Source organism: Trematomus bernacchii, unplaced genomic scaffold (assembly GCF_902827165.1).
Source record: "Trematomus bernacchii unplaced genomic scaffold, fTreBer1.1, whole genome shotgun sequence".
NCBI lineage: Eukaryota > Metazoa > Chordata > Actinopteri > Perciformes > Nototheniidae > Trematomus > Trematomus bernacchii.
Genome location: NW_022988043.1, coordinates 4,686,703 through 4,713,977, shown reverse-complemented (window position 1 = coordinate 4,713,977; position 27,275 = coordinate 4,686,703). Strand labels below are relative to the sequence as shown.

The following is a 27,275-nucleotide window of genomic DNA, read 5'->3' as shown; positions in this document are numbered from 1 at the left end:
TTTAATAAAAGACTTTATTCGTTTTGTCCACAATATGACTAATACTGTATCACTCAGTTTGCTCTACCCTCTGGTTAGTTTTCCATTAACGTTAAGAGTTGTTCCTTCTTGGCGGATTTCACGTGATTAATGCCAATCCTTTGATCCACCATATGGTGCACCTGGCCTGTCAGAGAAAGCATTGTCAAACAGAAGGTACGCAGACATGTTAACCAGACGTAAAGACATTTTCTCTAATCGGCCATCAACTCATCAATTTCAACATAATTGGAAATTGTGCTGATGAAAGGCAAGGCTACCACCTCAATTTCCTTTGCAGGATAATGTCATATGTAAAACACATTGCCAGTAAAGGGCACACTTGTTTACACTAATGTAGGATGCTTGGCCACCAGCTGTTTTACTGCATATTTTCAAGGACAGTTGCTTGTGTTATTTTTGTTTCTTACTAACAAATGGGTCCAATCAATCATCCTCAAACCATTAAATACTTGGCAATAAATTCAGAAGAATTAAACCTTCAGAAAGGCTGATAGCTGAATCTTTACAGGAAGCACTCACACTCAGGCTACATTTAATAAAATCACTTACAGAAGACAGAGATTTAGACAACAACCTACTATTCAATCCAATATCTTCCTGCATGTTATGCTATCTTATACTTTTGACTTTATGAGCTTATGCTTTACAGGAAGGCAGATAATGACATATGTTATAGTGAATGAATATTTTAATAATTTAACAGTATGCTCACAGAGAAGATCATATTAATTATTCATGTTTTTCTGTAGGACTAACTGCATTATTCCCGACAGTAGTGGGAAGTAACTAAGTACATTCTGGCCTTTGTGCAGAACTAGTACTTTTACTTCATGTACTTTTACTAAATGTTGTTGCTTATTCCTTTATTCTTGTAGTCATATTTTAAAATCAGGACTTTTACTTGTAATGGAGTCCTTTTAAACCCATAGTATTTGTACTTTTATTTAAGTAAAGGATCTGAGTGCTACTTCTCCAAACACTAATGCCAGTGTTTGATAATTTAAAAAAAAAGAGGTTGTCATTTAGCAGTATTACTGAAGGACAATATCACCCCCTTGTGGCGACACAGACTGACACATGATTGGTTATTTCAATTCAAACTAGGGTAAACAAGATACAACTGTAATGTGTGTCCCTTTTCATATACAGTTCCCCAGTGAGTGTCCCCCATTTAACCAACCGACTGCAAACCATAGACTGTATATATAAAGCTGCAAACCCGTCAGCCGTATGAGATTGAATCAACTATTATAAGTAACATTCCTCTCAATTTGCAGCAAGGTCAAAGACGTGGTTTTGAGGTAAGAAATGTTAAAACTTCATACTATTTTTTTTGTAATCCCTAAATGTATCACTCTGTTTAAACAAGGTTGACCGTTTTTTATAGGGTCTTTCCAATTGAACAAAAGTCTCTGACATGGCAAAGAAGTGAAAAGTAAAGTGTTTGACAGAAGTATCCTCCCTCAAGATTTAGCATATATTAGCCTAAATCAATATTAGGTATATAAACACCTCAGTTACCAAATATATCATAGCCAAATTACAAGCTGGGTTGCCTTTTTAGTAATAAATACACAATGAATATTGGTTTAATGAATATAAGGTTTATGAACCAAATATTAACCCGCTCTTGCTAGCTTGCGACTTTAGCTAACGGAAAGCTAACTAACTAGCTATAGCTGAGCTAACATTTTGAATGTCAGCCGTTTGTAAGCGCTGGTTAAAGGTAGGGTATGTACGTTTGAGAAACCGGCTCGAGATACACTTTTTGTTATATTCCATGGAATGCTCTTAACATCCCGATAGCAATGAATATATTAAGTGCTTTAACACAAAATCCATAAAAAAATGTCATCTGTGGAAGCCGTAGTACTGTAAAAAGCACGACCAATCATTTTAGCCGGCCCGGCTAAAATAACTGGATGGCCTACCTGCCTGTCAGCCTTCCATCTGTACACAAACAGCCGGTTTCTCAAACTTACATACCCTACCTTTAATTGCCATTCGGGTTTTTAGCAAAGGTGGAATAAGTACTCAGATCTTGTACTTAAGTATTCTAGGCATTCAGGTGTTTAGAATAACAATAATCAAATATTTTAGGAGACATAGATTGTATTCTTAAGAAGGGTTCATATTTCTCCACTTGACTTTCCATTAACTTACCATGTGAACTTACTTAGTTAATATAGTTTAAGCTGATAACCATAGTGGTATACAGTAACTAAGTTGGCCCTATATCTACCCAAATACTGTAAGTATAATTTTAACTTGGACTTTCCCAGTTCTCCACTACAACTCAGAGGCAGAGTACTTTTACTATCAATTTGATTCAGAGCTTACCAAGTAATCATCAAATGATGTATCATGCATTATAAGTCAATATAAACTTAATTGATCCCTTGAGAAGAAAAAAAGAAAAGCATTGGTGAATAAAATATATGCTTTTTCTTTACCAGCTGCACCATTAAAGTGATATACAATACATCAATAATTAAAATCCAATAATATAACATAATTATATTCAGAAGTGGGCCTATATTTTGATGCTAATAATGTTATACTTACTAAAAAAGATGTTTTAATGTATGACTCTTATTTTGAACAGAGTATTTCTACATTTTTTTCTACTTTTACTTAGGTTAACAATCCGAGTACTTTGTACAGTGAAAACTGAATATCGAAGAAAAAACAAAAATATATACAGTGAGCTAATCATTATATTGAATACCTTTACTAGTGCTTATGGGAACATTTTAAGGATTTGGTACCTTGTATTTGAAATGACATTTTCAATATATTAAACCCTCTTCTTATACATGTTGACACTGGAAGGTTCGATATATATCTCTTAACAACCATATGTCTTATTTACATTATGTTGGATGCTGTACCAAACAGTCCTGAGACATATGTGTGTCCTTTAGGTGTGCTTTTGCCTTTTGTTACGATCCCCAATTCTTTCCCATGAACAGGCGCTTTTGTCTGAGGCGCTTAAGCCCCAGCAGCAGCATCAAGCCACATGGAAACAGGTGGCAAACCAGCGGAAGTGATGTATTTTTTCTTCAACATAAAAGCGTTTTTGTTCAAACCATGAATTGTCAGCCTTTCCCACAGACTTATGCTTCGACAAACAATTTCCGTGCAACATTTCAAGAAATGTACAACAAAAAAATACAACGTTTTATTAAGTTTACATGTCTGGGTTTACCATTTTGTCATAATAATGATGGTTGTATCTGATCATGACATAGCACATTTGACTCTAAAATCTGAAGAGTATGAAATAGAAAACAAATTTAAATGTAATTCAATACTTTTTTTTATGGCATTAAGGCTATTCGGAATAATAGCAGGAAACACACATGGGTTACTAACAACATTTAAATGTCGCTCCATTCTATCTGTTTCTGTGGATTATCCCACAAAGCCATGTTGTCACTTTTACAGTATCAGGACCCCTAAACTGTAGCAGCTAAATAGAATTAGGCTAAATGGATGTTAGCATTTTAACACCTGTGACATCTTAATGTCTCCTAAAAAAACTTAAATGATTGATCTGCTGATTATTTTTGCAATGATCAATTACTTAAGAAGGTAATATCTTCAGGTAATATCAATTTAATTTCTTGATAAACAACCGCACATCTTACAATTGAGAAGCAAGAGAAAGGAAAAAATGCCATTTTCATAAATTACTGAAACTATTGGTGGATTACATAAACTGTTTGATAAAGGATGCTACTTGAACAATTGTTTTAGCACTAATTTACACATATTAACTGACCGCGTGTGCCCAACCCTGTTCGTCAGCGAGGGTTTTATTTTGAAAGGTTCAACAGGAAGTATAATCATTATATTGTGCTTGACTTGATGGTGGCCTCCAGCAGGAGGAGGGGACGATAGTAATGGGAGGAGAGACACGGGGAGAGTATCAACAGCAGGGCTCTAACTAAACGTGCACTGTGTGATCTCTTTCTAGTGAAACTTGCGCCTGTTTGATGATAAATGTACACTGCGTCGACCGAGGGACATTTCTACACATTTATTAAGTTAATCATAAACTCTCACTTATGATTAAAGGGACTTCCAGCAAGTTTGGACACAGACGATTGCGGACTTAACCAAGGCGTGGAAAGTTTAAATGGACTTTAAATGCGATGATGTCGTACTCATGAAGGTGGCATGGGTGTATGGATTTTATTGAAACCGCAAAGTATTTCCAAAGGAAGTCTGATAACATTGGATGCCGAGGATTAATGTTATTTTGTTTTGATCCACTGCTCGGACCGAGAACAACAATGTAACACCTGCTTTTTACCCAACACTCTCTTATTTTTATGGTAAAAGTTGTGTTTTTTTAAATCTGACTTCTCTCTGAAGAGGAATAAATGATCGTTGACATTTGGCCCGAAATACGAGTCTAAAAGAAGAGCATTAATGGATGAAAAGATTCTACTTTGAGCTTCAAGTGAAAAAGTGCCTCAAGCAAGGTAAGGAGCTGTGCATGCAGAGCTAAAGCATCCTCTATGCTGCTATATTTTACTATGGCATTAGTTTAATTTCCCTGCTAAATATACTCTAGTCATATTTAAAACACACTGCAGCCTCGCGCCTTTGTTTATGTTCCACATGCTCCACTTGTAATCTACGAATGAGTGTATCTGTTTATTAAAAACCAAAGTGAATACGTTTAACACTGCAATGACCCAAATGTGAACTATGTTCCCAGGATTACAATAATGAGAACAATAGTCAGTCAAAAATAGTGTTGTTTTTTGATTTTTATTCACGGCTCCCTCTAAGCTGTTATCAGACCCACTGAGGCAGACAAAAGATACACCTGTTTTTACAGGAGGTCTGTATATTGACATGGAGAACCGAGATTCTCAATTCACTGCAGGGGTGCAAAAATTAAGAGCTTGGGGCTTGCTGTCTGGGTTTTATTGCCCAGACAGTTACATTTCGCTGCTGCTCAACATGGTGCAATGTGCTGGGCAGAACCTAATTGTAGCTGTTTAGTACAGAAGAGTGCAGCGTCTTGGGCTTTTAACATAAAGGATACTCCCTTCTCTAGTGTTTCCCTTCCTTTGTTTTTGTTATGCTTGCTAATACTGGTTAGTTAGACGGAGAATTGAGGTGCACAGAGGCACACATCACTCTGGATGCCTGTAATTCCTTGTGTTGCTGGGACACATGACTGAATAGGGAGGGACATTGTTTATTTTTTATAAATACAAGCTTTCTACACTCTTAATCACCTTGTAGGTTGTCAAAGGTTTTAATCACCTTTAAAATAAAAATAAAACATCTATTGTAAATTATTGAGTACACCGTAGAATTATGTATACTTCCAATGTAATGGTTATGCCAGACACACAATTGTAGGTCTGTTTAGTGATTGCTATTGCATTATTTATAGGGTAACGGCTATGTTCAAGAAGCCTTTTTTTATCTCCAGAATCCTTGAGACGATGAATACATTTTAGGGCCATGCAGCTTCACAAGGTCTGTGCCATCACATAGCAGCTCTGGTATTATTTGAATACCCAACATTTATTAGGCTTTGACATGTAAACAGTATGTTCCACTATTCAAATTGCTGTGTGGCCAACTGTGCCCTCTAGGCATATTTTCAAGCTTGAGGAAATTGATTTTATTGAGAAACAAATTATTAATGAGTAGAAAGTGGTTACTCCAAATTGCTGTTGAGATAGACACTATGTTGAAGCTCATGTGGTACTAAATAATATGCAATAAATCAACAAAAAATCACATGTAAAGGAAGAAATTGTGTAAACCAAAGCTAAGGGAGATTGGAGAAAGTGCCTATTAAAGTTTAAGGGCTATGCAGTGTACCGTAAATGGTCACCATTGTATGTTTAGCGCCTCGTTGATGATGACCTGTCTGATAGAGCCTTTACAGCTGGGCAGTAACAGATGTTCGCTGGTTACGGTAAATATTTAGTGTTTGTTAGCATCTAACTCCTCTCATTGATCTTCAAGTTTTAAAATACATCCACTGCAAGGCCTCCACAGCAGACCTTAGCTCTGGAGTGTGTTACCTTTGGCTTTTGACCCTCACTTCCTCTCACTTCCGTGTCTTGAAAGTAGCTTTATGGGACTGACCTGTTCTTGAGGTTAGGGGGCAGGAGAGGGTAAAGACTCTGGACTTACCAGACAATATTAGCTGCTTTTTCTTCACTAGACTCATGTCCTTTACCACTCCCGTGAGACAACTGACCTTTATGAAAGCATGCTTGGGGGTTAAAAAACATGAAATAACTCAACCTGTGTGTTGATTTATTTTTAGCAATTTTCCCCGTTATTCCACTGCTGCAAAATTGCATCACATAGTAAACAAAACACTTTTCATGTTCTCTGTTTGTGAAAGAAAACCATTCAATTGTTGCTCATTAGTCAATATGGTTACAGTTTAGCCAGTAGCACCATGTGGTAGGTTACCAGCAATCACTATGTTAATCCATATACAGTAGGCTTTCCCCCTCACGTGACTAGGGCTCCCCTTGCATGCCCAGTATGTGCCAAGCTCATTTCCTTTAGTTAAAATAAAAGTCAATACAGATGCTGAATTGGGTTGCAGTGCGAGGGGCAAAATCCATGAATAGATTTATTTGTTGTAAAGGCTGGTCCAACCAGTCAAGAATGCATTGATGATTTACAACCCAGTCCTTTGTAAATAACTGTGTCACATGTACTATTTGTGCACATCTGTTGTCTATGCTGTGGTCGGATTCATGATAATGTCTGCCTCTGTTTGAGATTGATCTGTTCACTTTCTGCTCAGGGTTTGCAATTCCTTTTACATACTTGTTTGCACTAAGGCTGCAGTCTCTGTCAGGATTAACAAGGATTACGAAGAGAGTAATGCTACTTCTTATCAGGCCTGTATCAATGATGCCTGTGCTTAGGTAATGACGGACAACACGCACACTCTCACACATTAAATGTAGTTGAATTGTTGTGTTGATTTTTTAGTGAGTGTCAGAGAAGAAGTAAGACTGAAAAGAGAAAGCAAACAAGAGAGCAGAAAGGACTGTTGCTTTGCTCCTGCACAGCCCATTACAAAGTTCATCCTAACTTTGACATTGTTACGTTTTACAATATGCCTCTTGCTCATTTGTTTATTCAAATGTGATTTAGAGGAGATGTAAATAAGGAGTTAAGGTTTACCAAATGTTGCTGATGTTATCTTAAAATGGGCTTTGAAACATTCATCTTTTTGGGTTATTATTACATTTAATTTTAACTGTCCTGGTAGCATTACAGATTACTTCCACATTGGGCACACTGATTGCTTAGCAGTAGAAATAAGAAAATAATTTCCCACTACATTACATTGCATTTAGCTGACGCTTTTATCCAAAGCGACTTACAATAAGTGCATTCGACCAAGAAGATACAAACTTGAAGAAAACAGAATCATATAAGTACATCAGGTTTCATAGAGCTAAAACATTTCAAGTGCTACTCAACTGGCTTTAAATAAGCCAGTCCTTTGTTAGTATATAAGTGCTTTGTTAGCAATTCTATCGCTCGAAGTGGAGTCGAAAGCGATGAGTTTTCAGTCTGCGCCGGAAGATGTGTAGGGTAGGCTTTCTGCTGTCCTGATTTCAATGGGGAGCTCATTCCACCATTTTGGAGCCAGGATAGCAAACCGACGTGTTTTTGCTGATGGGAACTTGGGTCCCCCTCGCACAACAGAGGCGCTTTAGTGATGTGTTATAGAGAATCATGGACACACTAGTTGCATTTACTGGATCCACTTCGTTTTCTTTCTGCCATTAATCTCTATAAAATGTCCTCTTCCGGCCCGGTTTACAGCAACTAAACCGGCCACGTTATCTCTACCAACGCTTGGGGTCTCCCTAAAAACAGAATAGTTTGGAGTGCGTAGTGACTTGATTAACCAATGATTGATCACTGCAGGCTCAGTTGAAAAGAGTGTCCTTGATTTGTCTCACCAATTTGATCACTAATTCAATTACACTATTAACACTCTTGAGCAGCAGGCCAGGATTAGTCTGGGTGTTATACGTCCATTCCACAAGGCTAAGTCATGACTAGATCTAAAGCAATTTGTGTCAATGAAATCCAGTGAAACCTCCAACGATTAAACTCTGTCCACTTGCGTGTGACATGGCTAAATGTCTTGTGCTGCAGCACGAGTTCATGCCAACCTTTTTAAGACTTTTGAATGAAGAGGATTAACTTTTATTCATGTTGGATTTTTGAGCATTTCTTGCCCTTAGCACTTGAGTGGGGGACAGCTTGTTTGTATTGTGCCTTTTTACTTTTACATCCGTAATTCTAATTTTAAAGTGCCAAAGATCCTTAAGGTCCTATCTAATTAACACTGATGTCCCTCCTTTTAGCACATTTCTATTTCAAGTGAGGAAGGATTATGATGCATTTAGTATTCAGTTTCTGCAGGATTTTGCAACACTTGCTAACAGTGTTATGTCCACTTTGCCTTCAGAAACCTTTATGAGGTGTATACTCATCTGCAGAAGTCCCCTCACACATTCACAAGTTAAATAGGAGCAGTGCACAGTTTGTTGTAAGATGCTCAAGAGATGAAAAACATAGTTGCTCACTTGTCTGCAAGTGTCTATTTTCACATAGGTCAATGGAGGCGATGGCGCAGTGGGCTAGTACGTTTGTGTTCGGATCAGGGGAGCACAGGTTCAAACCCCACTGCAGTCAGCATGTCGTTGTGTCCCTGGGCAAGACACTTCACCCCAAATTGCTCCTGTGGGGATTGCCCACAGTATTGAGTATGTAAGTCACTTTGGATAACAGCGTCTAACAAGTAACATGTAATGTCAATGATAAGTACTGCTGCTTGACTGTTTTTGACTTTTTTGACACATGTTCTGGCTTAAACTTTTGAGTTCTTTTCCCAGGCTTTCTCTATGGATGTGTCAATGAATTGGCCCCTTGCTCTGCTGCCTGAGGACATAACCCAGTTGACTTGCGTCTACTCCTGCACCTGCAGATAAAGCCGCCCTCCAGGCTTCCTCTGTAATAAGTCGGCTCAGTTTGGGCGCAGCCCTGTTTGTCTTTTGCCAGCCCATAAGCCAGTCATATATATATATTAGTGTGTGGAAGCACAGCAGGCAGGTTCAAAGACAATATTTGTTGTACCTTGAGGTTGTCAAAAGTCACCTGAGGTCTATATATGAGCTAGAACTACAGATATGTGAAAGGCCATACCAACATCATGTTCGTGATTGCTGGGGGTGAAGCACAAGTTATTAGAGGGAGAAGATTTACTTCTTTACTTTTTAAATCCATTATAAGAGTCCTCTTTATTCACCCCCACTGAGTGAATAATGTTTGCTCAGTAGGAGTAATCCTTTCCTCATTAACAAACATTCTGTCCTGCAAAAAAACTACCAACCTCAGCCTTTTTTCAAGCCCTACCACCCTCCCCTCTTCATCTGCTTTTACTGTAAAGCTAGCCACACTCTAATGTGTTTTTGTCCCTCCCTCTTCAGTGATTGGGTCGCATTGGTTTTGCCTTTTTGTTTGTTTTGCTGCTAAACAAAAGTTATTACAGTGATTCACCATCAGCTCCAGCAGCAATAGTCTCAACCATGCATCTGTCAAGTGTAAGGAAATAAATGTTTCTTTCTGCTGTTCTATTCTGGGATGTTTGTTTATTCAAGAGCAACATAACCAGTAAGAGACTAAACGTGTCCTTTCAGTTGTCCTGCCTTTGTACAGTACATTAGTGGTTAAACCAGCAGCTAATATCCAACCCCATGCTGGTTTCCTAAGAATAGTCTCCTTCTAATATTACTTAAATCAACTTAAAGTAATAAGCTGGTATTATGGGTACTGAATGGAGTGACTTAAGGAGAGAGAGCGAGGTCTTCTATTATGTCTAAAGGGCAGCAACTTAAACTTGCTCCTCCAATCCAATTTAAAGTGAAGGACTTGATGAGTTTCTACAGCTGTTGTCGTCGTTCAGACAGAAGTAGGCCTACAATTTGTTTAAGTGGTCCCTGTTTGGTCTCCTTAGGATATTAATCAGTGGATTGTGCAGGTGTTTTTCCATGTGCTGTTTGTGCTTTTAATAGTCAGGTGAAACACACTTGCGCACTTGCTGCTTGACACATACTATATTCAGCTTGAATTAAGTTTAGTTCAAGAGCGTTGTTAAATGGAAGTCTATTTATGCCACTTAAGTTCCTTTTCCAAGGAGTGGTAATAAGACATCTGGAGTCGGAGTCATGTCACCTGTCAATTGCTGTTGGCCTATTTAGCGTGAGACGAGGTCTGCAGGATGAGCTGAACCAATCACAAGCATCAGGTTAATCTGCACACACACTTACAGTAGAGCCTGGTCTACTCTGTGAACACACACACACACACACACACACACACACACACACACACACATAAACACTTTGCAGGCACTTGTTGAAATATATTATTTGCCTTAATCCAACCACAGCTCAGACATGTAATTTTCCAGAGGATTAAGTGTTTTCAAAGAATACAGTTATTTATTCGCCGAGAAACATCTGGAATGTGGTGTAGTTGTTGGATTATGAGTTGATATTAACTTGAGGGATTACATTTGTCTCCGGGAGGATGTGAGGGATGTCCTTGTGCAGCTGTGATGGTACAGTAATGGTCTGTTGAAGAGTAAACGAGATGTGTGGTCTCTCTTTCAGGTCGGGAGATGTGTGAAGGAGTGTGACGGACGGCCATGGGACTGGAGAGACGGTGGCTTCAGGCTGTCACCACTGCTGTAGCCATCTGTCTGCTAAGTAAGTATGCTAATGCAAATATGGATTCATCGCATACACTTCGAATACATTTCCATAATTCATTTGCCCATGTGAACTTTTAGCTTTTTCTCATATTGTAAGAGGCATTTCTTAGTTGCTGTCTTCATCAAGGTTGATAATGCCACTCCTCAAAATTAAATACTTGTTCAATAAACTGTTAAACTGATCATTCGCAAAATGCATTGATATTATCAAAACATTGGACATAATAATGCAAATGAGTTACTTATTACCTAAAGCAGCTGGACCTATTTTGGGTTGAGCGTTGTGTCAGGTGTCGTATCAGGTAATGGTTGTATATCCTATTCTGCTAACACATAAAAACTGTAAAAGACAAAAAACAATTACATGTAAATATGAGTTTGACATGAACTGCACAGATTAGCTTTGATACAAATCTGCTTTGTTGGATCACATTAACATGATGATGGTACTGCTTTAAAGTATGACACTGTCTTTTTTCTTCAAAGGGTATTAGATAGCACTTTTACCACAAAAGGCAGCATTATTACTTTTGTTTACAAGCAGTTAAAACCGTTCAGAAAGCAGGCTGTTTAACAACGTAAATTAAGTGATTTCAATTAAATCAGGCAAGTTCTATCCGATGCTTTCTCCATTCATATCGTCATAAATTCCAACAAATGTGCTTTTTCGTAACACTTTCTAAATTGCGTTTGTATTGTTTGTAAGACACCCAGCTGTTTTCCTCCATTTGTCCCTACCATTTGTTTGCATAGCTTCACCAAAAGTAACCAACGTAAACAAGACCAGCTGTGTTACCCCCCTTGTTATGGTAAAGCATTTGGCATATGCCGCTGTGAGCTGCCTACATACAGTTTAATGATGAATCTGGCACAGCTCCCATTGACTTACATTGGAGAAAGTAAAGAGGAGGGGTTAACAACATGGTCATGAGTGGACGAGAGAGAATGGGGCCAAAATCCAACTTAAATAATATCTCTGGGTGTGGATTTAGATCAATCTGGGATTTATGCTACCCCCACCCGGAGGCACGCTTCTCTGTGTGCGTGCATGTGTTTGTAAAAGGGGGGGGGGGGGTGGGATTGATTGTGCTAGTCCGCAGACCATTTGTGTACTCCAGGGGGTGGTGGGAGGGTGGCTGGAGAGAGCACCGAGGGTCCTGCTGTCCTGCATCACAGTGACACAACCCCCCACCCCCCCACCCCCCTCTGAGAGTAAAGTAATCACCAGGCCAGATGAGTAGCAGAGCAAACACTGGCACCCAGTTGCGCGCACACCCATGAGTGCTCATGGCAGCAATGGGAGGGAGGAGGTACAGAGAGGAGACACTGCTCCAGGTGTCACTAATGGGACTGTGGTGTGTTTGCAGGCTTTGAAGCTTCATGATCTCATCACAAAATGGCACACAATTGTCTTTACATGCCCTCTGATGGCCCAGGTTTAATCAGGGAACACTATCCGGATGTCATAGCCTCTGTCTGATCCAGTTCGACATAAGTATTCATGGATCAGTTGTCGTGTCTTTTAATCTGTCAGCCAACAATTTATCTGTGTTGTCTTTCACCTCTGTTGTTCTGCTCTCTCCTAAGATACTGCTACAAATATTTCATAAACTGTTCTCCACATAGCAAACAATTTCTCTGGAATGAATGACCTAAAAAAATTCCAGAGAGGTTAATCCGGCCTCTCTGGCAGCCATAACTCTTTAAAAGGCCCATATGTCTCAGCTCTTTGTAGAGCATGATTGATGTGTTTGTTCCCATGTTCTCTGTTTATTGCCTACTGTGTTATCAGCAAATCCCCTGCCTTATCCTTGTGATATGCTATTGCTCTTACAGGTGTGTCTCAAGGTGAGGCATCATTGGTCCCGGCCAGAGAGGGGGCCTCTGCAGAGCTGAGCTGCAATCTCAGTCCTCCGTCCAAAGAATTCACCACCCCAAACCTCTTTCCTCTGCATGTGGTGGAATGGGTGCGCCTCGGTTACAACGTTCCCATCCTCATCAAATTTGGAGTATACGCTCCTCGAGTTCATCCAAACTACAAGGGTAAGAGATATACAGATGTGTTCAATTATACACTCCTTTCATAAAGTCTTTAAAACATGTGTTACTGGAAATCCAATCCCTTTATTGAACTTTTCCTACTGCTTTAGCGATTTGACTGCACTCAGACCGTATTGCGGTTCTCTGAATACATTTTTTTGAAGACAACAAAGAGCTGACTCTGGCTAATATCATGGCAGTTTGTTTCTGAAAGGATTCATATAACTGACCCCCGATTGACAGATTTCTCTAATTATGGTCCAGTAGATTTAAGTGAGGGGGGGTGGGGGTGTCCATGTGTCAACATTTCTCTTTACTTTGAGTTACATTCTTCTTTCCTGTGGTGTTGGCAACGACGTTACACTGGTTATTAAGGTAGACTTGGGAACAGGAAGTTTGGATGAAACAAAACTCTGAATAGGTAATCCATCAAAACCACAATCCCTGTAATTACCACTGGTGTGTGTTTCCAGACTGCATTTGCTGTGAAGGGAATAGGGGAAGGGCGAGAATGGATGGAGGCAGTAAAAGGGGGGTGGGGTAGCTGAGCAAGAACAAGGGGGGGTACCAGTAACGCCGTGCATGGGGGGATTAGGAGTGTAGGTGGGGGCTTGGTGGTCTGATGTCAGTGTTTTATTAGTATGCTGAGGGGTGACCCAGTAAGGGGAGATTGTTGTGCTGGAAGGAGGATGGATGAAGCAATGGGAATAATGGGAGTTTTCTTGCTAGAGCCCTATAATCCCGTCATTGTCTACCAGGGGACAAAAGACAAAGAGGGGTATCACAACCTCCCCTTGCTTAGCCAAAGCCAACAGTACCACTGGAACCCCAAATCCCATACTGTCCCAACTAGGCCACTGAAATGTACAGGGAACCTCGCCTAAAAGCCCTCTGCATTTTTCCTATTGGAACTTATTTCATCAGGAGCTCCCACTGAGAATGAAAGCCTCTGATTTAGAAACATGTTGTGACGACTCGCAAATGACTTTTGAGGTCCAGAGGGTCTAAACCACAAACAGGCCGCCCTCGCCAAGCAATTTGGCTACATGTGTTTGGCATGTTAACCCTCTTGTAGGCCGTTAACCATTTCATTGTTTCGGGGGAGTCATCTGATGCACAAGCAGCCATAATGAAGTAAACAACATTGCAGAGATGTGGCTCAGAGTGGGACACTGATGTCCTGACACTGATGTCCTAATGTTTTGCCATATCTATCCCTTGTGTGTAGTAGTCTGGTGTGGGCTTTACCCCTGTCTGCCTCAGATCCTCATATCTCCCCTCCTGCTGGAGGCAGATGGCGCTATGTGAAGCGTGTCAGCACAGTGGGTCTAATGTATTCTACCCTCAAATTAAAAATGATGGGGGATTTCAGATTTAACCACAAGACAGTCAAGTAGGGGACCATTTCCTGATCTTTGTCTTGGCTTGTCTGAGATCAGGAACAGAGCCGTGATGAGGCTTGTACTGTAGGGGTGGATTTACAACATAATGACTGCTTGCAATAAAGCTAAGTAAGGTGTCAGACTTCAATATGTATTACTGAATCTAAGTGCTTTCATGTCCTTCCCTTGGTGGTCTCATTGCATTGCAAATGCTGTGCATTTAAGTAGACTAAAATTAAAAGTATTCTCAAAGGCTGTCTGTCCTTGGTCTGCTGCTTTGTCTCAAGCTCACTGATGCTATTGGCCATTTTTAGAAACAGAGATGGAAAAATCAAAGCAAGCGATATCTTTGCAGACTATTTCAGTCGTCCATTAAACCAACATTTTTTGATACGATATCAGGTGCATTTGAGATTACATTCTGTATTTGAGGAGTGTCACAGCTGCTGAGCGATGTTCATCGACCCCATTGGAAACCACCCTGTCTAGGTCACATAGGGCTTTTCCAACAAGGCCGTTTAAGGGCTGGTTCGGAGCAGGAGCCCAATTGTGAAGCAGTTGTTCTTGTTTCCACTGCAGAGGCGCCGGCTCTCACATGTTGAAGGCTTTCATCAGAGCCTGGTGTAAGTTTTATGTAAGCAATAACAGTAGATGACGAATACGACGAATAGTAGAAGTTGTTGGAGAAGTCATGCTTCCAATATAATTTGGTTTTGTGAAAATAACTTAAAAAAGAACACAGCTCTAAAGCAGTTCGCCAGCTTTGTTACCGTGAGTGAAATCTGCGGTGGTTACTGGAAAGAAATTGCAACCTAAAAGGTGGCGTTATGACGCAGCCTCTTTTGTCTACGAACAAGCAAACCGGTTCTTAGGAGGATTGCCAGTTGAACATACTCCAAACGTACACTAACCCCAGCACAGAACTGGAACTGATCTAATTTTACTGGTAAAGGGGCCTGAGAGCCTCTTCTCTGTCGAGTGAATCGGGAAGGACTTAGTACCCCTCATCCCGCTTGCTCTGTGTATCGCACCCAGCATGCCCTGCAGGGCTGAACATTACTCAACTCACAACAAAGAGGAAACAGCCGGATACATTCTGACTGACACACTATTATAGTCAGTTTGAGATGTATTTGTTGAGACAATATGTTCCAGTCTTGCGATGTCAGGATGGTTTACTGTTGCAGAGTGAGATCAAATGTCTCCTGTGTGCTGAAGTAAATCAGGAGAGACTGTGAGCAGGGGAATCCGACCTGAGGTTAGAACCACAATGGGCAAACCCCCGATCTCAGCAGGCCTCTATCACACTCTCAGTGTGACCTCTGAACACTGGAGAAGGTAGGGTCTGAATTTGTCACACACACACACACACACACACACACACACACACACACACACACACACACACACACACACACACACACACACACACACACACACACACACACACACACACACACACTTAAATCTACTGAGGCACACTCAAACATATCCTGAACTCTAGAACCTTTGAACAAGTAAGCTTTTGCAAACATGAAGTTATTTGCTGTAAAGTCCAGCTGAAGGGTGAAACTGATCGCCTTTGTCCATCAACAACCTGTTATTCCGCTATAACTAGACCCAGATGATGTGTAGCAAACAATGACACAATGAAAGAAGAATAGGTGGCTGCAACTTGGTAAATTCCTCCAGGCTTAGAGCAGCAGGCCATTAAAAAAGCTCAATTTCCTCATGCCTGAGGTGTGAACTGTTCGGATTAGTATGATGAGCATGAGGTCACAGTCCGTGCTGTTCTCGTCATTTATATATCCGTGGTGTCCAAATGTCACTGCTGTACGATTACTTTTATCCAAGTGAAGTTTGGTTTTCTTTTTTATGAACGTTGCTTTCAATATTTTGAAGATTGTAACAAATTTGATATTCCATTATATCGTTTTTGAAGACTTTAAACATTTCCCTGATGGTCACTCACAGAGTAACTAAAGCAAATGTTAAGCAACTATTAATAATTAACAGCAGTGTTGGCTCCTACTGACCAGAAAACAAAGCTCGTACTGGAAAACTGTTCAAACACGACTCGTAATCTCGCTGGACCGAAAGGCATTTTTCAAAAATCCTTTTCTCTGTGATCATGTACGAGGGCTGATGTCGGCGGTGAGTTGAGTGGCCGCTGTAGTGAAATGTGGCACGTGAGCAGTGTGTGCTTGCTGGTGCAGGGGGTAACAGAGCTGGACAGGGCGAGGGGGACAGAGTTAACTGTAATCTATATCACGACAAAGAGCTATTCATAAGAGGGTTAAACTGATTAGGGAGACAGGAGGATTGAAGAGAGAAATTTGGGGGAGTGGGAGGGGTCAGCTGTCAGAGGCAGGGGGCCGGTCCCAGACTTATGATTGTATTCAAATCAAAACACATCCCACAATGCACCTCCGCTCGGCTCTCTTATGCACATACGGAAGGACAAAGAAAAGCAGTGCTGATGCTTCTCATAACAGAATAATCTGTCTTCCTCCACAGCCTCCGTGATGGTATCGCATCTAATTCACTATCCCCTCATGTATTTCTATGTCAGTAAGTACCAGTGGGAACCCCCAGTACAAAAATCACATGTTGATTTAATTCCACTGTAGCAATAACAGCCTTATCCTCGAGTTTCAGATGCCACAAGACTAAGAAAATACAGTAAACATGCAAATAATGTGCTATAAATCTTAAATTGGACTGACAATGAACAAGATTTATGTGGGTAAAAATATATGAGGTGTAAAGTGTCAGCTCGGTTGCATGACAGTGGTTTCAGTCGCAGAAAAAGCCTCATAAATCTTGTTTCAAAAAGAAAAGAAAGATAATATGATATCAGAATCCGAGACAAGCCCAGCTCCTGGCCAGCGGCACGGCTCTGTAAGCCGAGTTCTTCCTAACCTGCCACCCACTGGGCGAGAACCTGACTCCCGGGTGCGTCTTAGGGGTTCACACAGCAGTGTTTCCATGTTCTACTCTTGGCTGCACTGCAGCTCGATCTGTTGGAAACAAGGGGCTCATTTTAAGGTAGAGTGGAGCTGTCATGTGATAGCTGCTGGAGAAGGAACAAAGACAGTGAGGAGGAGGAAGAGGAGGGGGATGGACAAGAGAAAGGAGCAGCAGCTATTGTTTCAGACTCTCCCCGTCTAACATAGAGTCTAATGATGTTTGTGTCTTGAGGATGGCTCGTGGACATTGTGCTAATGTTGAACAAGGGGGAGTGATGAATGTGTCTGCAGGGGAGTTACGGGGCAAAGAGGTCAGAAAGGGCATCCTCTCATAGCCTGTCAGTGGATTATTGATGCGCACAATTTGAGTAGCCTCTCCGTAACCTCTCACTCAATTCCTCTTCGATTGAAAACAGGGAGGGTTTTTACTGATATGGCTGATCATTTTCAATGTTAGTGTTGTTGTTATTGCAGCATATTTGCATTGTATCTCTGCATCAGGCCACCAGAGAGAGAAAAAAAGCTTTGCGCAGAGCACCTGCCGAGAGCCATTTGAGATTTCAGTTCAAGTCCAGAAATGCAACATTCAAATTTAAATAAAGCAACATTTGTCACACAGCGTCAGCCTTTTGTCTGTCAACAGACTGAGTAGAATAGACCCTTTTTTTCTTGCCTCTCATTTATTTCTCTCACTCTTTTCTGCCTCTTGTTCCGCTTCATGTGACACAAGACAGTTTTTTTGTACATCTAAACAAGTTTTTCCCACTTTGTAATTGTTCAAACCTCTGACAGTAGAATCCCACACCCCCTTCATGATCGACCCTCCCCTTCCCGTGTTTCTACAGCAACTGAATTCAAATCCAAACCTACAGCCCGGGCTTTTTCTGGGTCTCATTGCTATGGTAACCTGAGAGAATGAGTGGGGGGCTGCCGTCTCTTTGTAGTGATGGACAAGAGGGAGGCTACGGGAAAGGGTTAAGTGTTCGACGGCGAATCTAGAATTCCCCCGTGGAGACCCAGGGGGCAGGGCGCTCACTGGATTTTGAAAATCAACTTGTGTATACACACCCACGTGCTTCTGAACCCACAGGATCAGTGCACATGGTCCGTCTGAGGGATTTCCATGGGCAGTCTTGTTATAAAAAAGAGTTGCTAACAGCCACTGTGATCTCTTAAGTATCCTATAATATATAACCACACAGGGATTAGCTTCATGTTAAAGAGGGTTTGTGTGATTTTGCACGTGAAAGTGTTTTCCCTCTCGGCTTGCAGTGTGGCAGGTTATTCCGTGTCCAGCTGCTTAAAGGTTGCACAGGAAATGGGCAGCCAGGGGAGGATCCCTCGTACAGACAGGAAAATGCCTAAAGTTATCCCCACACCTGTTATCATCCGCCTGCACATTTCCTCTCTCCTTGCCCTACCCAGTTGTTTGAAAGATGCTGTGTGAAACGAGAGGCATTCATTTTATGGTGCCTCTAAGTGAGTGTGCACCGCCCATCAAACACTGGTCGGTCTTTTAGGAGGTCAGTCAAACATTAAACCTAACTATTAAGCACAGCAACAGCCCCAGTCAGGAATGCAGGGTTAATTGTTAGCTATTGTTGTCTGCCTTAACTCTCAGTGTGTGCTTCTCCCTGTCTTAAGGCCACGTAAAGGGTTGAATGTATTTCATAGCCTGTAGGCTCTGCTCCAGACACGCTGTCTGGAGGGAACGCGGTGTGAATAGTGAGGGTTTGGGTTTCTTGATATTGTTGCCTTAGGACATTCAAGAATTATCTGCTTTTATATACAGTACATATGTCTACTGGGGGAGAATCTAAAGATCAAATTATGATTTTTTTTTTTATGCACAACTTTGTCCAGAGAACTGAATGTGACAAACAATACCTTTTTATCATATGGGCCTAAACAACCTGTTAAATGCAAACGAGTATGACGAGATGCCGGAAACTTCTCCACTGTTTACTTTCAAACAGCTTTGTCCAGAGCCTTGTATGAGCAACGTGTGTGTTTTCCCCCTGCACGCATCCTTCTGCCATTTAAAGGCCTGATATTGAAGGGGGGAGAAAAGAGTTCATTGAGAGACAGCATAAAAGGAAGTGGGGGTGGGTGGGGAAGGGTGGGGAAGGGTGGGGAAGGGTAACTCCAGTACCCTGAAAACCAGTCTGCAGTCACCAGGCAACCAGCAGATCAAGTTTCAAAGCCTGACAAGGAGTTGTAAGAAGTACAGAGAGGAGGAGAGGCAGTGCGGTATGGGTGTGTGTGTGATAGGGACATGTGTATGTGCTTGTGCATGGATCCATCTGTGTGTTCACACCCAAGGTCAAGGTGCGAATCAGCCATGCTTTCCTCCACATTGTTTATCTCAGCCCAACTTCCCCTCATTGATAAACAAAAACAGACTACTACTGTTGAACTGCAACAATATAAAGAAGAAAACCGACACTTTCTTTGTAAGTGATTGAATGAAGCAGCCTTCAAGTATTCCTGGCAAGCTCATCAGAACTCTCCACTCAACCATCTTCCAAACCCTAAATGACAGGACTCCAGTTTCATCTGTAATCATGCATGTCATTGCAACATGAGTGATTCATATGTTTGCACTTAATCTCAGGGCCACTGACTGCTCATCGTCTGAGCTGCACCGCCCATATTTTCATAAATAGCAATCTATGTGGTTAGTTATTTGCGAGCAACATTAGAGCTACGATTGGCTGTTAGAATAAAGACTTTGACTTTGACTGTGGCCTTTTGTGACACTGGATGCCGGTCCCCTCTGCATGGTAAGCCCTCTTCTTGCATGTGCTGACTCTGCCAGTCTGGTTGTGTGTGTGTGTGTGCTGACCCTCTCTCTCTTTCTCTCTCTCACCCCTTCCTCTTTGCCCCCTCCTCCCACAGGCCGTGTGTCTCTGACCCGGGGTGCCTCTCTGCGGATTGAGCGGCTGACCCTGGAGGACGAGGGCTGGTTCGAATGTCGCATCCTGCTCCTGGACAGCAAAAAAGACGACTTTAGAAACGGCACATGGACCTTCCTCTCCATCACAGGTGCAGCACTGCAGGGCTTTGGGGACTCGGGAGCGGCTTCTCTCACTGCTCATCACTGGCACTGTCCTTGTTTAGATCAGCCACAGCAAGGAGCCTGGCAGGGTGTCAGAAGGCCCTGGCAAGCTGAAGTGTTGTAGCAGCGATCAGAGCAGTGTGTGACGCTCTGCGCTCACAGTGATCACATCCCATCATGGCCTGCTTTGAGCTGATGTCAATGTAGGAGTTGATCTTAAGAATGATAGGAGTAAGACAGGGAATTTGGACATTGTGTGGGCTAAAGATTAGGGTTAAATGCTTAAATCTGAGTTTTTTTTCAATCACCTGCTTCCCACTTTGTCTCAAATACACACACACACACACACACACACACACACACACACACACACACACACACACTCTCGTTATGCCACAGTAGAGTTTAAAGCTCCATTGAGAGTGTGAAGAAGGGATGTGATATGATTGTACTGCAGTGAATGAAAGATCTGCATGTGCTGAATCAGGTTGCAGGTGAACACTGGACACCTTTGTACATAACAGTATTACATCATTCCATGTATTGTGTATCATTTGAATACACGTTACCCAACAATATGTCTGGCAATCCCAAAACCAAACTTGACAGTGCATTGGTCATAGATGATGGCATATTAATCCAAAACCCTTTCCAATTTCTTGAGTGCATATATTTTTGCCGTAGATGGATGTAAAATCAATAGAGTGCTGCAGGAGTTCTAAAACCCTGAAAGAAAATTGTTTGTTTTATGTGTTGGGGCCCTGACATAAGCCCTGTAATTAACACAAGCCTAAGAGATTTTTTACATGTGAGTTAACACCATACATGTGCATTTTTACCCTATTACATGTGGTTATTTGTAAAGATTATTTTTGCTGAAACGTATAAATATCACAAACATTTTTCTTGCTAAAGAGCTTATTTTCTGCAATAATCCCAAATCGCTAAATGCTAAAGAATCATTTACTTTTTGCCCAGTGAACTAGCATGATGCCTACTTCCAGGTCAGCCTACATAAATATCTCTTTCCACTATAATCACTCTATAACACAGACAAAACATAGCAGTCTCTCTGTCAAGATCATTGGACTTGCTGCTTGTTTTCATGGTAGACTCATTACCATTTGTGGTACTTAAAATCACACATTTGGAAGCATGGGTCTCTTACTAAATGTGTTGACTCAGTAGAGTACAAAATATGGTTATAAACAGCTCAATTGACAAGTATACTTCACAAAATGCGTATCTCCACACAGAGGACATACAAGGTCTGGGGATCATACAGATAAACCAGATGTTTTAAGAATCAAACCAGTCACAGGTGATCCCTCTCATATGTTTTACCATTATTTAGGTTTACCTTTTAAGCATTTGTTGAGAAGTTGTCCACCTTTAAGATGCCCTCATTGACTGTTGATGTCTGCAGTGAGTGCAAAAAGTCAACTAAGTGCTCTGATTGTCCTGTCGATATGTCCCATTTAAAAAAGGCAAGTAGAAATAACCCATCCATCTGTGCTCCCTTTGTCCTAGCTCCACCTGTGTTTATAAAGACTCCTCCAACTTTCGTGGAGGTTCTGCTCGGAGACTCGCTGACTCTCAGCTGTGGAGCCCATGGCAACCCTCGACCAACTGTTGTCTGGCATAAAGATGAGAGCCGAATCGAGAAACATGAAAAAATTAAAGTGAGATGAATTAACAGATGGCATTTGCAGTGTTTTAATGAAATACTTTATAATTAGCATTTTCTGTAGGAGTTGGACTTTGATGTTGCTTTGAAGCAAAGTGCTTTGTCGTCCTCTCGTTGACAGCCTCATGATCTTCCTCCGACTTTTCTCTCTCTTTGATCCTCTCACTCTTCACCTTCGCCCCCTTCTAGGTGCTCAATGGTACCTTGTCTTTGGCCTCCGTCGAGAGAAATGTTTCAGGAACATACAAATGTCACGTGTCCAACTCCGAGGGGAATCTCACCCACTTCCTGCAGCTGCAGGTCAAAGGTCAGTGTTGAACTGTCAATCATCAGGGGAAAACTGAATTCCTGCTTATCTCTCAGCACACTGTGATGTTCAGGTGAACAAGACACAAAATTAGTCAAAGTGAGGTTTTTAAACTACGCTTTGAATGTCTGTTATTTTCTGACGTCACACTGGCACTCAAACTAAAGAAAAGGCCTAATAAACTAATGGGTAAAAAGTCTTAATTGGGACAAATTGACTTATCTGATGTTAGTGTTTTTCTGATAAAATCTACTTTCTTGAATGAATACATGTCAGGTTAGTCCACACCATACATGCTGTGAGTGTGTTTGAGAGAGATTGACAAAAAAAGGGCAAGAGAAGCTAGAAGGTGGACTGTTGCACGCAGGCGTTCCGTAAGTTATTCATAACGGCTGCTTTCCCCCTGTCTGCCCTGAACCTGTCATTTTTTTATAGTAAGCTTATCTCGGCATGCTTTACTACTTTGCAGCCACCACCGGAAACTTATCCTACAAATATTATAATACTAATAAAATTGGTGAAGCCTAATCATAATCTGCAACCGTGCAGCAGTACCAGGTTTAAAGAGAACAAACAAACGCAAGATGCACATTGACAGTCGACTGTCAATGTTATAAATGAAGTTTTGAACTGTTTGGTAAAACCCTATAAAGTAACATCTACAAGGTATGGTTTTCTGGAATACAAAATATCTATGTTATCCTGTTCTCATCAAAAGCTTTGAGATTGTGTATGTGTTACCACAAACCCAGGGAACAGGTGGAACATCCTGGTTCCAGAGTGTATACTGCCACCTAGAGTCCATCCCCTGCTGTAGCATTGATTCAAGGCCAACCAACAGTCAGGACTTATCTCTTTGATTAGGCCAGACTGTGCGCATCAAGATAGAAACACAATACTTACAATAGGGTGTGTTTTGTTTTCTTCCCACTTGTCAAAAGGACCTCCAATCATCATCATCTCCCCAGAGGACACCACCCTCAACATGTCCCAGGATGCAGTTCTGCAGTGCCAGGCTGACGCCTACCCTTCTAACCTCAGCTATGAGTGGCTGAAACAAGGACAGAATGTTTACCATATTGAGTGAGTTCACGTCTTCAAATGACCATTACAGTACAATATATCACGTTACATTTACAACCCAAGATAGTTAGTCACATTTCTTACATCTGTCAAATGTCAAACATAGTTAATAAGACTTAATCAATTACAGTAACCTCATTTTATTTAGTGGAATACTGGGGAGATTATTTAAAGCAAGTCTTTATATACACACAATGGATAGCTCTGGCATTTCTCCACAGCATGCGTCTAATGCGATTCCTTCTAATTAGATTATTTATAAGACTGTTGTATCATGTGGTCTTCAGCTTGCTATAAACCTCAAATAAATGAGATTAGTCTTTAGATTATTGCCATGTTTTCAATGCTCTGATAATCTTATCAACATTATCTTTTTATTTGAATACTTCTCAAAATGTACCTTGCTTTGTTGTTTTGGCTTTAGGTCCCTGAAGACCAGAGTGAAGGTTTTGGTGGATGGAACACTTCTTATCCCTAATCTCATCCCAGAGGATACCGGAAACTACACCTGCATCCCGACTAATGGGTTACTCACCCCGCCCTCTGCCTCTGCGCACCTCAAAGTGAAACGTAAGCCTGCGATGAGTGTTTGCTTTATACAACCATTTTTATTTTTTTTAAAACACTTAGTTTCTCTTCAAGCCCTGGGCAAGAGCATATTTACCTTATGTGATCAATTCATTTTCCTGCATCTCAGACCCTGCACGCGTGGTCCGAATGTCCCGGGAAACGTACTTGCCTGCGGGCATGGAGGGGCGCATTATCTGCCCCGTCCAGGCTGACCCCCCTGTGCTGTATGTCAACTGGACCAAAGATGGGAACGATTTGAATCTTGACAACGTAAGCTACAGCTAGCAACACAGTTTGCCCTGCAGAGGGAATTGTCTCAGCCTGCACACATGCCACATGTTGATAATTTCTTTTTTTTTTCACCTGTCCAGTTTCCAGGTTGGATAGTGAACTCAGAGGGCTCCGTGTTTATTGCAACAGCCAATGACAACGCTGTAGGCATGTACACATGTACGGCCTACAACAGCTATGGCACCATGGGGAAGTCTGAACCCACAAAGGTCATTTTGCAGGTGAGGCGGCTGTTCTTCTTCTGATATATAGAAAACTGTTTCCTAGTAGTTAACACAAGGGCAGAAGTAAAACGTCTCTCTCTCCTGCAGGACCCCCCAACATTAAATGTGCCTCCTCGGACTGAGTATCTCCAGGAGGTGGGCCGAGACTTGATCATCCCCTGTGAAGCCTCTGGAGACCCCGCTCCAAACGTAACCTGGAGCAAGGTACGGGCGTTTTTTTACTGATCAGTAGAGGCGCTGAACAATCACTTTTTTCGTTTCTTATTTTAACCTGTTGCTAAATGTCCTTCCTCACAGATTGGCCCTTCTCCTCGCTCCGAGTACGCCGTGTTAGCTAACGGCTCCCTCCTGCTGCAGCCGCTCAGTAAAGACCACCATGGGGGCTGGGAGTGCTTGGCCACTAATCGTGTTGCAACTGTCAGCGCAGGCACTGTGGTCATGGTGCTCGGTGAGTGGGCCAAAGTTATATTTGTTTACATGTAACATCCATCTTGAGTGAATTCTAGGTCTAGTCTAACATTTACTTTCATTATCGATTCATCTTCCAATAATCTTTTGGGATGAATCTAATGCCCCTTTTGTCTAAAGAATGTCACAGAAATAGTGAAAAATAACCAGGGAATGTCTTAAAATGCACTTTCAGTCCAAAAGCCAAAATATAATAAAGGTCCCATGACATGGCCATTTCTACTGATCATAATTCCATTGTTGAGGTCTACTAGAATAGATTTACATTGTTCAATGTTCCACAATCACATTGGTTTCTCATACAGCATCTCTCTATAGTATGTGTATTCACTCTCTGTCCTAAACGGCTTGTTGGAGCTCCTGCCCCCCTCCTCCCTATGAGCCCACTGTGCTCTGATTGGTCAGCTCGCCCACTCTGTTCTGATGAGTCCACCACCGTTACAGCGGAACATCAGTGATTATGTGTTACAATGGCGTTAGCAACCAGAAAATGACACCAGTAAGGACAAACAGATGAGAATGCTGCGTGGGGTCTGGGTGCCGTGTTGGCGGGACGTTGCGAGGCTCGCTGCTGCGAGGAGCGGACAGTGTGAGCTGGCTTACTGGTGTGGTTTCCTGGTTGCTGCGTGGGGTCGGCGAGACACAGCGAAACCCAGTCCGAAACCAGCCCGAGCACACACACACACCCGCAGCCTCGCCGTGTCCCGCCGTCTCAGGCTGAGAAATTTCTGCAAGATAATTACTTTTGCGATGAATCCAGTGGTTCCCAGCCTTTTTCAGTGTGGCCCCCCTTGGGTAATTGGAAATATTTTCGAGCCCCCCCTAACCCGGTTCCCACCGAGATTGGTAGAATTAATTGTATATAGTTGTACAAACATTATATTTTTCTGCTAATAATAACAAGACAAAAATATCCAACTATAATTGTATATTTTATTATGGATTGAACATGAACTAAAGTGCTTGTATTGGCAGATCAGCGGTTTTCAAAGTGTGAGGCGCGCCTCCCCTGGGGGGCGCCAGAGAGCTTCAGGGGAGGCGCAGCGTGAGACAAAAAATAACGAGAAAAAGATGAGTTAAGTGACACTTGCCCACTTTTGGCTGGAGACCGAGTTCCCCCACCTCGCCAAAAAGGCTGTAAAAGTGCTCATTCCCTTCACCTCCACCTACCTGTGTGAGTGTGGGTTTTCCGCATTGACTTTGATCAAAAGCAAGTGCCGGTCAAGGCTGCAGCCAGAAGATGATCTGCGTTTATTCCTGTGTGCATCAAAGACGCAGACTCATTGTTCCCACTAAAGTAGGGGTGAGTGTAATAAGGAGGCAAAGTTGACGTTCAGTGTGTTGCCGGGAGCATATAAGGATGTATCCACGATGTTAAAAATGTTTTAAAAAATATGTGTTGAGAACACGGCGTGCGAAAATATACGGGTCGTGCTGCAGCTAGATTTGCCTGTCCTCTGTAAGAAGGTGTCGGCGACTGACATTACATTACATGTCATTTGTTAGATGCTTTTATCCAAAGCGACTTACATACATTCAGCACTGTGGACAATCCCCACAGGAGCAATTTGGGGTGAAGTGTCTTGCCCAGGGACACAACGACATGCTGACTGCAGTGGGACTCGAACTTGCTACCCCCTGATTCGAAGTCCATCACACTATCCACTGAGCCACAGCCTCCCGACATGCATGGAAGAACGGCTGTCCACAGGCTGTTCCAACTTTAACAACTTTATTCATTTCCAGGGTAGTGAATTGAACATGCAATTGTAATTGGGTGTGTGGTATATTTTCATGCACGCATGTTATAACAACAAGTGCACGTTACTGATGCAATATGGTTGAGACCATTCGGGCTTATTCTAGAGGGGTGCAAGGAATAGTTATTGTTTAATGTTTTAAGGAGGTGACGCTACTCAGCCAATCAAATCGATGCAGTCAGTGAGTCAGCACGATAGATTCAAACACACACACAGATACGAGACAAGAGGAGAGAAACAGTCGGAGTCATTTCAAATGGCGAAAGGTAGACAGCGAAAACAGAGCATTTAATGACATTTTCTTTTACTGGACCTCTTTGAAATGCAATTGAATACCCCTGCATTATAGCAACAACAACAATAATAATAATAATAATAGCAATAATAATTGGGAGGGGGGGCGCGGCTGTTCTTATGTTCTCTGAGGGGAGGCTCACCTTCCCACACTTTGAAAACCCCTGTGGCAGATGATCCTGTGCCACTGTGAAATAATGAGGCCTAATTGAAACAATTACAAATACTACTTATCGATCCGGTTCTTTAACAGTATTTTTATAGGTTCTTTTTGTTTCTTTTTAAGGGAAAAACAA

At 41.8% G+C, this 27,275-nt stretch overlaps 1 protein-coding gene across 1 annotated transcript in view; it reads left to right on the top strand.

Annotated features, from left to right (window-relative positions):
- Positions 1–4,016: 4,016 nt before the first annotated feature.
- Positions 4,017–27,275, top strand: part of igsf9b (immunoglobulin superfamily, member 9b) — a 32,168-nt gene continuing 8,909 nt past the window's right edge. Inside the window, exons 1-12 of the mRNA XM_034117820.1 lie at positions 4,017–4,532; positions 10,746–10,841; positions 12,683–12,889; positions 20,136–20,282; positions 21,826–21,977; positions 22,172–22,289; positions 23,231–23,372; positions 23,797–23,942; positions 24,070–24,212; positions 24,314–24,454; positions 24,545–24,661; positions 24,755–24,905. Of these exons, the coding sequence (XP_033973711.1) occupies positions 10,781–10,841; positions 12,683–12,889; positions 20,136–20,282; positions 21,826–21,977; positions 22,172–22,289; positions 23,231–23,372; positions 23,797–23,942; positions 24,070–24,212; positions 24,314–24,454; positions 24,545–24,661; positions 24,755–24,905 (1,525 nt within the window). The 5' untranslated portion in view covers positions 4,017–4,532; positions 10,746–10,780. The remainder of the gene's footprint in view (positions 4,533–10,745; positions 10,842–12,682; positions 12,890–20,135; positions 20,283–21,825; positions 21,978–22,171; positions 22,290–23,230; positions 23,373–23,796; positions 23,943–24,069; positions 24,213–24,313; positions 24,455–24,544; positions 24,662–24,754; positions 24,906–27,275) is intronic.